General features: G+C 39.8%; 1 protein-coding gene across 1 annotated transcript in view; it reads left to right on the top strand.

Annotated features, from left to right (window-relative positions):
* LOC150088278 (protein adenylyltransferase SelO, mitochondrial-like) overlaps positions 1-13,605 on the top strand; it is a 471,795-nt gene that overhangs the window by 81,236 nt on the left and 376,954 nt on the right. Inside the window, exon 4 of the mRNA XM_090370666.1 lies at positions 3,648-3,771. Within this exon, the coding sequence (XP_090226792.1) occupies positions 3,648-3,771 (124 nt within the window). The remainder of the gene's footprint in view (positions 1-3,647; positions 3,772-13,605) is intronic.

Raw genomic sequence — 13,605 nt, 5'->3', positions numbered from 1 at the left:
CTCATCAGAGTCATTTGGCCTATAACACACTCCTACTCTCATTTTCCAAGTGATTATGTCACACCTAACTACCTCAACATTTATTCACTGCCCACCAATGTCAACTGGATATACATACCGTATTTCTCCATGTATAAGACGCACCTTAATTTTGGGGCCCGAAATTTGAAAAAAAGATGTATTTCATCAAGTTATTGAACTCAAGTTTTATTCATCATAAAATTCATACAACTCATCACTGTCAAAACTCCCATCCGTTAGCTTGTCCTCATCTGTGTCTGATGACGAATCACTGTCTTCATATATTGCCTCGTCCTCAGTTCCATCTATGGCATTTGAAATGCCACACTTAAATGACTTGGCAACGATTTCAATCTTGATATTATCCCAGGATCTTTTCACCCAGGTACAAACTTCTCCTATAGTTGGTTTCTTCACTCTGTCAAATTGTCCCCAGAAGACTTCATCCATTGGTTCCGTTCGTCTCTCATGTCAGCTTTGAAGGGTTTGTTAATGCTGACATCAAGTGGTTGGAGCTGGGATGTCAAGGCATGACGGCAAGTTTTATTTTTTGCTCTGCAACAATCTTTGTATTTTTTGTTATGTGTGCCCTAAACTGATCAAGCACCAATAGGGCAGGTTTGTGTAAGAGCCCACCTGGTCTCCTGCTCCAAACTTTCTCAAACCAGATCTTCATCCTGATCCATCCAACCCTTGTCATGAACGTGGACAATCACTCCTCGAGTAATGTCTTCTTTTGGCATTGTTTTGCGTTTGAAAATCAGCATAGGAGGCAGCTTGGTTCCGTCGGCACAACAAGCTAGAACAACTGTATAATGCTCTTTTCATGTCCACTTGTCTTCACAGTTACAGTTTTCACCCCTTTCTTATCAACAGTTCTGTTACTTGGGGCATCAAATTGAAGGGGGACTTTGTCCATATTTGCAATCTATCCCAACTCAAACTGATGTGTCTTCTGACATTGAATGACAAATTCAAAGACCTTCTGCTCATAGCTTTCAGGCATATTTTGGGAAAGTCTGGTGCGTGTACGCATGCTTAGTCCATTCCGTTTCATGAACCTGAAGCACCAATTGTGTCCTCTTTGAAATCAGTAACTTCTTTTTCATTAGCAATTCTTCTTACCTCATGCTGAACCATCTTTGTGGACACAGGAATTCCAATTGCCCTTTGCACCTCAATCTATATCTTCAATTTCCTCTCTAAATTAGGCCATTTTGCTGACTTGCTTTTCATGGCCTTCTACTGCTGTGGTGTTCTCAGTAGGGTTTCTTCTTCCCGTAGCCAGTCTTGGATTGTTTTCTCAGTTGGAGGAGGACCAAACTTATGTTCAGCAGCACGATTTCCATTCACTTTTGCAAACTGGATCACTTTTAACTTGAATTCAGCACTGTATGAAAATCTTTTCTGAGCCATTTGTGGGCAGAATGTGGCAAAACGTAACCTAATATACTGGTAACAAGTGCGAAACAATGAGTGCAAACACAACAAGCGCGAAAAAGTGGGAAATGCAAGTAAAAAAAATCTACAACCACTGTATAAGACGCACCCAGTTTTTAGAATCCAAATTTTTCGAAAAAAAGGTGCATCTTATACATGGGGAAATGCGGTACTTAGATTTTATATGTTCTTAACTAACAGCATAACCCCTCATCCCTTCCTATCCTGTCTATCCTTTCTGTAAAAATTCCAATTCTGCACTGCTCATATCTGAGTGACACCAGTCTCTGATATCCCAACAATATCTGCCTTGGATGTCTTAATCGGCACTTCAAATTCACCAAATTTATTTACTATACTCATAGCACTGGTGTACATGCAAGTATACATGCACCTGTTCTTAATCTTAGTTACCCTAACACAGCCCGTGTATTTACTTGTTCCATGATGACTCTCAACAGTTCTTGACAACAATACCCAGCAACCTGCTCATTCAAACAAAAGCAGGGCAATAATCACTTTCGCCTCTTCTTTCAGCTACTGTTAATCTTTTAGTCTGTGAATCCCTCAAGCTAGCAGTTTTCTGACCCACCTAACACCACCTCGATAGCATCATCATTTCTATTTTAGCGTATTCCATTCCTGTAGAAGCAGTCTCAGCTGTTAGCAAGCATATACCACGCTGAAGAAAATTCTACCCCAGAAGCCTTGCACAGTCTCACCAGGGCCGAATTGATTGATAAGACTCTCATAATTTCTAATTTCAGATATTTTCAAATTTAACCCTAACTCATGACCTTTTTTCAACATAAACCTGTACTTGTTAAGTAAATCTGCATATCTGTTACTCTTAAGGTCATTAGATCATACCGTGTTAAGATCACAAGGTCTTAAGGTCATTTCAGAGGGAGTAACACTCTTGATCTGATTATCAGCACTGATTAGCATTAGCAAGGACACATGATGCAAGAAAGCAAGCTTATATAGCATCAGTCAAAAAAAAAAAAAAAACACACACACTGTTCTCATTTCACCCATCCACTTGCTCCAAATGTTTGTCTAGTTCTGCCTTGAATCTGTTTAAGCTATCAACTTCTACAACAACAGATGGAAGTTTGTTCCAGCAATCAACCACCCGCTGGCTAAAGGCAAACTTCCGCACATCTATCCTACAACTTGTATCTATCCTATCGTCTTTCCTTGATTTGAATTTATGCCCTCTCAGGCGATTATTCTGAGCAAGAGGAAGAAACCCACCAGCATTGAGCATGCTCAAACCATTCAAGGCTTTATACACCTTAATCAGATCACCTCACAGGTGTCTAGTCTCTAGACACTGTAATTTGCAAAACTTAAGCCTTTCTTCGTAAGAGAATCAAACCTTTGTTCAATTCGCTAATCTTGTTGCCCTTCTGTGTACTCGTTCCAACAGCTGTACATCATTCTTAAAATGAGGCCTCCAGACCTGTATATAGTACTCAAGGTTGATCAACCTGAATGCTGATGGGATTCTTCCTCTTGCTTAGACTGAGAACCTGAGGGGGCACAGTTTCACATTGAGGAAAGATAGTTGCAGAATAGATGTGTGGAAATTTCTTTAGCCAGCGGGTAGTTGATTGGTGGAACAGGCTTCCATCTTTTGTTGTTGAAGCTAATAGCCTAACTAAATTTAATGCTGAGCTGGACAGGCATTTGAAACAAATGGAGGGGCGAAATAGGAGATTTTTTTTTTGGCTGATGCTGTATAAGCTTGCTTTCTTGCATCATATGCTTCTACTAATGCTAATATCAGTACACTGTTATCACTGCAATCATTGCCATTTTACGTTGCTTGACTTGTTTTTGCTTGACTTGGTTTATCTACACACAGCTACTACGTATAACTATTTATATTGTGTGCGTGTGCATATATGTGTATACTGTAGATATAAATACACGCGCAGCTTCTAATAGTTTGCTGATTCTCTAATAGTTTACTGATTCACTACTTTCAAAGGAAATAATGATTAAATTGAATTTGATATAAACAAATGTGCACAGGGAAAGCAAATTAATATTTTATATTGATATAACTAATGTTAAGCTGCTAGTGCTTTATAAATCTTGTGTACAAGTAAGATAATTATGGACTGCTCATTTTCTTATACAAAATATAGTGTATAGAAGTATATTTCTTTCATTTTCAGATTTGGTTCATTTGAAATATTCAAAACATTAGATGAGTTTACAGGAAGGAGAGGCCCTAGCTTAGGAAGAAGAGATATACTAGTGACATTACTTGATTATACAATTGAATCATTTTATCCTCAGGTTAGTTTGTAAATGGCAATAATTTTTAATTGTCATGTCTGACAAGGTATGCAGCAGAAATTATGAAAGATTTAAAGAAACTTAATTTTATTTTAAATGAGATAGGCATGACTCATTATTTTCCTGTTTATGGCATAAACAGAAGTGCAGTATACACTGGTGTTCAAAGAAAGTGCATCACCTATGAATTTCACATTTCCAATCCTTTTTCCTGATGGTATGTTACATTAATGACTAGCATCACAAATAGAAATGTAAACAAAATATATTTATTAATAGTTAAGGCAAAGCTAAGTAATATTTGACAGGTGTTCTCAAAATATTCCAAAATGAGCATTTGCAACCTTTATACAACAGTTTTGGTAAACACGACAATTATGGCTGAAATGTTAAAAGAAGTGCTCAGTTTGCTTCAGTTTATCATTTTAAATGGGAAACAAAATGAAAAGTTTGCCAGGTGCAAACTAATATTTAGTTGATCCGCCTCTGGCCCTGATGACAGTAGCACACCGTTGAGGCATTGACAACATCAATTTCTGAAGATAATCAACTGATAGTTCATGATTCCAAACACGAATTATGGCATCCTGAAGTTCACGAAGGGTCTTTGGTTTCTTTCTGTCAACTGCAGATTCCATACGATGCCAACAGTTTTCTATAGGATTTAGGTCCGGGCTGTTTCCTGGCCAGCTAAGAGTTGTAATGAACCGTTCTTCCAACCATTTTTTCACCTGTAACAAATATTAGCATTAGCATTGGTAGAGGCATTTGATGCAAGAAAGCAAGCTTATGCAGCATCAGCCAAAAAAAAAAAAAAAAAAAACCACTTCCACTTCACCCCTCTGTTTGTTCAAAATACCTGTCCAGCTGAGCCTTAAACTTATTTAGGCTATCAACCTCCACCACAAGGGATGGAAGTCTGTTCCACCAACCAACCACCCGCTGGCTAAAGGCAAATTTCCACACGTCTATCCTACATCTGTCTTTCCTCAATTTGAATTTATGCCCTCTCAGGTGATTTTTTCTGAGCTAGAGGAAGAATCCCATCAGCATTGAGCATGCTTAAACCATTCAAGGCTTTATACACCTCTGTCAGATCACCTCGCTGGTGCCTAGTCTCCAGACACTGTAATTTGCAAAACTTAAGCCTTTCTTCGTAAGAGCACCCCTTTGTTCCATTCACTAATCTTGTTGCCCTTCTCTGTACTCGTTCCAGCAGCTCTACATCCTTCTTGAAATGAGGCCTCCAGACCTGTATACAGTACTCTAGGTGTGGCCTGACCATCGCCTTATACAATGGAATAATCACCTCCTTATCCCTGCTGGAAAAATTCCTGTATATCATTGACAATACTCCATGAGCTACTCTTGCAGCCCGTCTGCACTGCTCAGAGAACTTCATATCTGCCTGCACAACCACCCCCAAGTCCCTTTCATTCTCTACCACTGTCAGTGTAGTACCACAGAGTTGATACGTTGCTCTGGGGTTGCTGTTTCCCATGTGTAGTACTTTACATTTGTCAATGTTAAACTTCATTTGCGACCTCTCAGCCCATCTGCTCAACCTTTCCAGATCCTGTTGCAGCAGCATAGTGTCAGTAGTGTCCTTGACAACCCTGCCAACCTTTGTATCGTCTGCAAACTTGGACATTAAGCCCGATATACCATCATCAATATCATTTATAAATACAGAAAACAATAATGGACCCAACACTGAGCCCTGAGGGACTCCACTAATAACATCAGTCCACGATGAGCAGTGTCCATTGATTACCACTCTCTGTCTTCTCCCCCTCAACCACCCCTTTATCCATAGCAGCAATTTGCCTCCAATGTCACACTGCTCCAATTTGTGTAGCAGTCTTCCATGTGCAACAGTATCAAAAGCCTTTCTAAGATCCAAGTATATAATATCAAAGTTATTCCCTGCATCCAGTTCTTTTGTGACTGCATCATAGTATCCAATCAAGTTGGTCAGGCAAGACTTCCCCTTAACAAAACCATGCTGTGTCTGAGCTATAACTGAAATCTTGTCTAAATGATCCTGCAGTGCTTCTTTAACCAGTGCCTCCATTAATTTTCCTGGAACAGAAGTTAAGCTCACAGGTCTATAATTACTTGTGTCAGCCTTTGATCCTCCTTTGTGAATTGGGGTCACATTTGCACATTTCCAGTCTATGGGTACCTCCCCTGTGTCCAAGGAAGCTCTCATAATTATGGCTAAGGGTTTGCTTACTTCCTTTGCTGCCTCCTTTAATATAACTGGATAGATCCCATCCACCCTGGGTGCCTTTCTTGTGTTTAACTTCAACAGTTTCTCCTCCACTTTACTCCCAGTTATTTCAAGATTCTGTAGCTTACTGCTAGAGTTGAATACACCTCTGGCATTCCCCTCACTGAATAACTCCTCATGTGTGAATGTCGATGCAAAATATTCATTTAGTTTGTTAGCCACCTGAGCAGGATCATCAACAGTTGACCCATCAATATCAAGTGGACCAATCTGATTCATCCCCTTCCTTCTAGAGTTTACATAAGTAAAGAACTCTTTGCTGTTTTTCTTTGCATCCCTTGCCAAGGATTTCTCGTAATCTGCCTTCGCCTGCCTAACCTCCTTTGTAACTTGGTTGTATATCAACTTGTATCTATCATAGGCGTCTGTGTCACGTGTTAATTTGTATGTATCCCATGCATTTTTCTTCTCTGCCATATGCCTCATTAGTTCATCTGATATCCATTTTGGCCTAAACCTTGAACAATATTTCTTAGTTGGTATGTAAAGCCTAGTAGCTTCTAAGATAAGTTCTTTGAATGCTTCCCATTTTGAATTTGCTGTTGGTAACATCATCAGTTGGTCCCACTGTATAGAATTTAAATACTGTCTCAGTCCATCGTAGTCGCCTTTACGGAAGCAATAACCCTTCCCTTTACCCCTAATGGTAGTTACCTCTTTGAGTAAATCCCACTTCAGCACACTGTGATCACTGCCACCTAGTGGTTCATTTATCTGCAGATTCTTAATGCATGAAGAATCACTGCTGATAATCAAATCAAGAGTATTACTCCCTCTAGTTGCCTCCCGAACATGCTGATGTAGAAAACAATCATCCAATAAATCCACAAAAGCCCTGCTAGTGTGTGAATAACCAGCCCCCAAATTCCAGTCAATATCTGGGAAATTAAAATCTCCCATTATAAGACTCTCTGATTTACTGGTCCACTCTATTTCCCTGTACAGTTCCTTATTATACTCATCAGAGTCATTAGGCCTATAGCACACTCCTACTCTCAATTTTGATCTCCCAATGTTTATGTCACACCAAACTGACTCAACACTGCACTGTCCAGCGATGTCGACTGGCTTCACTTCCTTGGTTTTTATGTGTTTCTTATCTAATAGCATAACCCCTCCCCCCTTCCTATCCTGTCTATCCTTTCTGTAGACTTCGTACTCCCCAAATTGCAGTTCTGCATCCCTTATATCTGTGTGACACCACGTCTCTGATATCCCAACAATATCTGCCTTCGATGTTTTGAGCAATACCTCAAATTCATCAAATTTATTTACTAAACTCCTAGCATTGGTGTACACGCAAGTATACCTGCACCTGTTTCTATTCTTAACTACCCTAACACAACCCATGTGTTTACTTGTACCGCAATGGCTCCCAGCAGTCTCTGAAATACCATGCATCTTGTTTTTCAGGCTTCTGCTCATTCTAATAGAAGCAGTGCAAGAATCTCTTTCACCTCTGCCAGTGGCTACTGTCAATCTATTGGTCTTTGTCTCCCCCCAAGCTAGCAGTTTTCCGACCCACCTAACACTGCCTCGATAGCATCAGCAAATATTCTTGCACCTTTCTATTTAAGTGTATCCCATCCCTGTAGAAGCAATCTCTCCTGTTAACAAGTACAGTCCAGGCTGAAAAAAATTCTACCCCTTGAGCCTTGCACAATCTTTCCAGGGTCGAATTGATCGACAAGGCTCTCATCATATACTCCCTCCTATCGTGTCTGGGCAGAATTGCAGACACTTTCAAATTCAACCCTAATTCTCGGCTTTTGTTCAACAGTGACCTGTACTTGTTAAGTAATTCTGCCGGTCTCCTACTCTTAATATTATTAGTGCCAACGTGTACAACTATATCACCTTTTGTGCCCTTAAAAGATGATATTCGCTCTACAACGTCATCAACCTTTGCCCCTGGCAGACATACCCTGGTCCTGTTCCACCTATCTTTTTTACAAAGCATGTTCCCCGTTTCCCTGACAATAGAGTCACCAACAACTACTAGTTCCTTCGAGACCAGCGTATTCTTCCTTAGGGGTTGTCTCTGTGTCACGCGATGCCCAAGTGCAAGCTCTGGTGTTGATGTGGGCAGCTGAGAGCTTGATGGGCACCTCAATTTAGTTTCTTCGAGGGCATCCACCCTGTCCTTCAAGCTCTCATATAGGCCCACAAAAACGCCGAGTTGTTTTCTGATATCGATACACTCCTTGCATCGCGCACACACAAAGACATCCCCCTTGGCAGTATCATGTCCCGTACCCGATTGCTCTGCAAACATCAAGCAAACAGTGCATATAAACACGTTACTGTCGAACCTTTAATGCAGAAATGAAGCTAAAGTAACTACAGAAGTACCAACTTACACTTTTCGCCTAATGACAAGGAGCAGAGTCGTCCTGAAAGATGCAGTTACTTGGCAGGTTGAAATGGTCTCTAATGTTCAAAAAGGCCTCAGGTTGGGAAAGTTCATGTTCACAATATTAAATTAATACACCGACCGTTTGAATTAACATAGTTTAATGTTTACAAAAATAATGGATATTATAAAATAATCTATTTACAATGACTGACTTACTATACATTATAATAAAATACAATAAAATAAAATAAAAATAAAAAAGTTTAAAATACAATAAAATATAAATACTTAAAAAGCATTAAAATGTGCAATTGCAGCTTTCGGGGGCGCCTGCCTCCTTTCTCAACAACACAGCCCATTAAGCAACACATCCTTAAGTATCAGGTTCACGGCACACGTGGTTAACCAGGCGCATGAGCAGTATATTCTTTGTGTGAACCAGAAGCGGCTCGGGGGTGTGGAAGGCAGAAACTCTCACCTTTTGCGAGGATTACAGCCTCGAAAAGGGGGTGAAGCCCAACACCCCTATCTCTATTCATAGTATTATTTTCAGATGAACCAATTCACAAGCTCTCGAGCCACTTGCGGTCCCAGAATTTATGTGCCCGGACAAGGATGACAGCATTCTCTATGGAGACCTGGTGTTGTTTTTCCGAAAAATGCTCGGCAATAGCGGACTTGCTAAACTCTGCAGTCTGTATAGCCCTTGTGTGTTCCCCCAGACGATCTTTGAGTTGCGTCCTGTTTACCCCACATAACTCTCCCCACAATCTGGGCATTTGATCTCATATATGACCCGACTGCTGGAATCCCTTGCAATGGGGTCCTTAACCTGCAATACTACTGTGTGCAACCTCCGACCCAGAAGCTGCACACAGCGTGCCTGGTAAGTACAGAATATCCTTGCGATACGCTCTGAAAGGCCCGGCTAGTAGGGAATGTAGGCTGTGGTGACTGGAACGGACGGAACTCTAAGAATAGGCTCCATACCCCTACTATATTTATCTAAGATCCTCTGGGGATAACCACATTTCATAAGGTCTGCCGAGATTTGTTCGATTTCTTTTTCTCTCTCCTCAGGGGTACTACAATGTGTTCCAACCCTATCCAGAAGTGCCTTAGCGACGCTGTTCTTATGCTGTGAAGTCTGCGCCTACTTGTAATGGGTTTATTGGTTCCTACACATTGGTTTTCTATAGACTGTGGTCTTAAGTCTAGAGCCTTCTCTGTACACAATTACATCCAGGAATGGGAGGGCACCATCTACTTCTACCTTTGAGGTAAACTTTATGAATGGAGAGAGACCGTTGAGAAAGCAAAGCACATCCTCTTCTCTCCCCTTCTGAACAAAAGTGAACGTGCCATCCCCGTATCTCTTCCACTTCCGCACAGGGAACTCCAATCTTTCAAAGATTCTATTTTCTAATTCTTCCATAGCTAAGTTCGCATCAATGGCGCTAATGGGAGAACCCATAGCTGTGCCGTGAACCTGCTTGTACATCACCCCTTGAAATTCCATAGTGGTACTTGAGAGGCACTATTCTACACCACAGCAGATATCCTCCATATTTAAATGAGACCTAGCACTTAAAGTGTCATCTTTCTGCAGGGCCATTTTAACACATTGGACTCCATGATTTATAGGGATACATATATAGTAGGGGTGTGGAGCCTAGTCATAGAGTTCTGTCGGTTCCATTCACCACAGCCTACATTCCCTGCTATCCGGGCCTTTCAGAACGTATTGCACACAGCATGCCTTACCAGGCATGCTGTGTGCGGCTTCCGGGTCGGAGGTTGCACACAGTAGTGTTGCAGGTTAAGGACCCCATTGCAAGGGATTCCAGCAGTGGGGTCATATACGAAACAAATGCCCATATTGTGGGGGGAAACAGGACGGTGGCTCAAAGATCGTTTGGGGGAACACACGGGGGGCTATACAGACCGCATAGTTTAGCAAGTCCGTTATTGCCGAGCATTTTTGGGAAAAACAACACCAGGTCTTCCCAGAGAATGCTGTTATCCTTGACCGGGCGCATAAATTCCTGGACCGCAAGTGGCTCGAGAGCTTGTGAATTGGTTCATCTGAAAATAATACTATGAATAGAGATAGGGGTGTTCGGCTTCACCCCCTTTTCGAGGCTGTAATCCTCACAAAAGGTGAGCGTTTCTGCCTTCCACGCCCCCCCCCCACCGAGCCGCTTCCAGTTCTGGTGCACACTAAGAATATACTGCTCATGCCCCTGGTCAACCACATGTGCCGTGAACCTTATACTTGATGTGTTGCTTAATGGGCTGTGTTTTGTTTCTACGTTTTGTTTCTTCTCTGTTTTCTCAGGGAGTTTTCAGTGTACGAAGAGCTAACTGAAAGACAATCTCCAGAAAAACCAATAATTTTGTTCAGTGGGGTAACTGTTCCAATGCAGCTGCATTTGGGCCTGATTTGAAAGGGGACCATTAAATTTAGAAGACAGATTCATTTTTAAGACAATTAATGAATTTCATTAATAAACAAGTTTTTTTTTTTTTTTTCAATTAAATGTAACACATTCTTATCAGCACAGCCACTGGCCATCCGAGTATTGTTTTGACTGTGTCACGCTTATAGAAATAGTATCAAATAAAAGATAGTTATAAAATATTCAGCAAAACCAGTGTCAAATATACATATCCACAGTGTGTACATCACATCTGATTTTATTCTGGTGTTGAAATTATTTGACATTTTTTGTGTGTGTGGGTACACAGATTGTTGTCACTGGGCAGTATGTTTTATTTTACAACATACAAATTTGTCACATAATTGTCTATCTATGGCCAGTGTTATCATTTAAGTACCTTAGATTTAATTTTTCTGCTTTTTTTTTATTTCCTTTTTTTTGTTAATCTGAAATGAAAAACTACAGGACTACGAATGAGTTATTATTATGCTAACCAGAGACATCTAAATTGCCAGATTCTTTGATCCTCACCTATGTTGATGATGTTCTGTAAGGAACCCTTTGTGTAATTAGTGTTAATCTCATGGTGTTCAGAAAGCAAATTAAACTATGACAAGGAAGAGTAAAACGTCTACTTCGGTCACACCAAAATTAGCAGATTTTGATCACACAAATTTTGTCCAACTTATCACTCCAAAGTATGCAATTTCATTAAATTTCTGGTTTTGAGGTCATTTACTATTTTCACAACAACAACGTTCTACTCTCATCTATTGCTTTCTTTCTATACAGCCAACTAGACTGGAATTTGTTGCTTTTAATACATTTTATAACTGTTTTATATGTATCTGTTCTGTTTTTGCTTGGGAAAATTTGTTGCTAAATTACTTGGAGAAACTGGGGAAATGAGAGTGGGAAACAAAACAAAAAAATTCAGCCAATCAAATATTTTCATTTTGCTTTATTGGCACAGATTTTGCATTGTCAAATGTAGTGATTTTGCATTTTCAAGTTTCTCAGAGCAAGAAAAAAATTCACCCATTACAAACATTCTTTTCTAACCTGTGATAGAAAGGCTGAAAATGTAAGTAAATTTATTACTCAAGTTTTCATTAGTTTACATGATGGACCATTCACAAACGGAGGCTTATTGTCCAAAAGACTTACTGGGGACACCCAGATGGGTCGGAGGCTGGAGACCGATGTGCAATTGCATGGCCATAAACACTGTTGTGAGGCTGCTAAAAGTTTCCCTAGTAAGAATTTTTGACCCAGTCCACCTCTGTTCACAAATGTTGAATGATCCATGATGTCTGCGATAGTCAAAAAGTTGTCCAGTTTTGATAATAACGTTACTCATGGCTCTAGATTTCTTATTTTTTTTACTATTCTTTGCATTTTGTTACTACTTGACAGAATCTGTAATTTTGTTACTCTTGTGTTAGGTATTTTTTTTTTTTTTCATTGAAAACTTGTTGCTAGATCATTTACAGATTATAGAAAGATGTAATATGAATTTCAAAAAGTTATTTTTTGTGTCCTTGCCTTTTTCCCCCTTTCGCACGCAGTAAATGATGAATGCGCACCTCTGAACAGAGAAGTGTGCATTGATTTGCTTTAAGTGCGCAATGCAGTACCAACTTTATAGTGATTCTGTAATAAGTGATTTTATGATTGAATTTCCTCTTTATGCTCTGGGTGACCACCTGGTCAGAGGAGTTCACAAGATAGGGAGAATAGAAGAAATGGCACCATAATTAACAGGCATGGGTGACTTCAGAATATTTTGAAAGGTGGTACATGCAGAAATAAACTTTTTGCTCACCAAATTTTCAAATACATGCAATATTTAAATTGTCATGCAATTTAAATATTGCGTGATTTATGTGTACAGCTGAGCCAATGTTTCGTGATTGGTGGGAGAAAGGACTTTTATTTTGAAAAAAGAATTTATATTGTTTTAATGTTTCAATAATTTAATGAAAACTGTGTATTACTTCGAAATCCGAAGGTGGTGCACTTTCACCACGCTGCTGGCACTCATGGTCCTAGGCTTGAACCCTGTTCACTCAAGGTATGTGTACTTATGCACCCTCGCACTTGATCACTCAACTTTGACGGCCTTCAGGTAAGCATATTTATAATTCCATCTTTATAAGTTTACATTCACAAATTATTTTTTGCCCCTTTTTGAAAAGGAGCAAAAAATATAGTCAACACTTTCATGTTGAATATATATTAATCAATGGCTCAACAATGTTAAATCTAAGAACTGGTTCTGCAAATTTAGATGATGATTTTTTAAAATGTTTTTGTAAATATTGTAAATATTTACAAAAACATGCTGCATGCTGACAGCCAAATGCACAGTAAATGCATGCTGACAGCCAAATTAAGTGATATTGAAAGGCACCGTTATACAAACAAATCACAAGAAAGCTGAAGAGATCTGTAGTTTTCAACATCAGAGTATTGCCGTTCAAGAAAATTGTTGATACAGAACATGCAACGGCAAAAAGCAACACAGAATTTTTCATAGCTGTGCAGGAAGGATGGAGGTTTTGTGGGCCCTCTTTATGAAAAAGATTGCAAAATTTCTTTGTATTTTTTAAAGCTGATGGTCACTCAGACCATAGGTGCCGGCAGCATGGTGCAAGTCGTGCAAAGTGCACCATGGACATTTGAAGTCCAAAGGTGGTGCAAGTGTACCACCTTTGGATATCGAAGTAATTTGTTGAAATATT

Source organism: Mastigoproctus giganteus, chromosome 3 (assembly GCF_048544385.1).
Source record: "Mastigoproctus giganteus isolate SK-2022 chromosome 3, ASM4854438v1, whole genome shotgun sequence".
Taxonomy (NCBI): Eukaryota; Metazoa; Arthropoda; class Arachnida; order Uropygi; family Thelyphonidae; genus Mastigoproctus; species Mastigoproctus giganteus.
The sequence above is the reverse complement of the archived record's forward strand: the minus strand, read 5'-3'. Positions and strand labels throughout refer to the sequence as shown.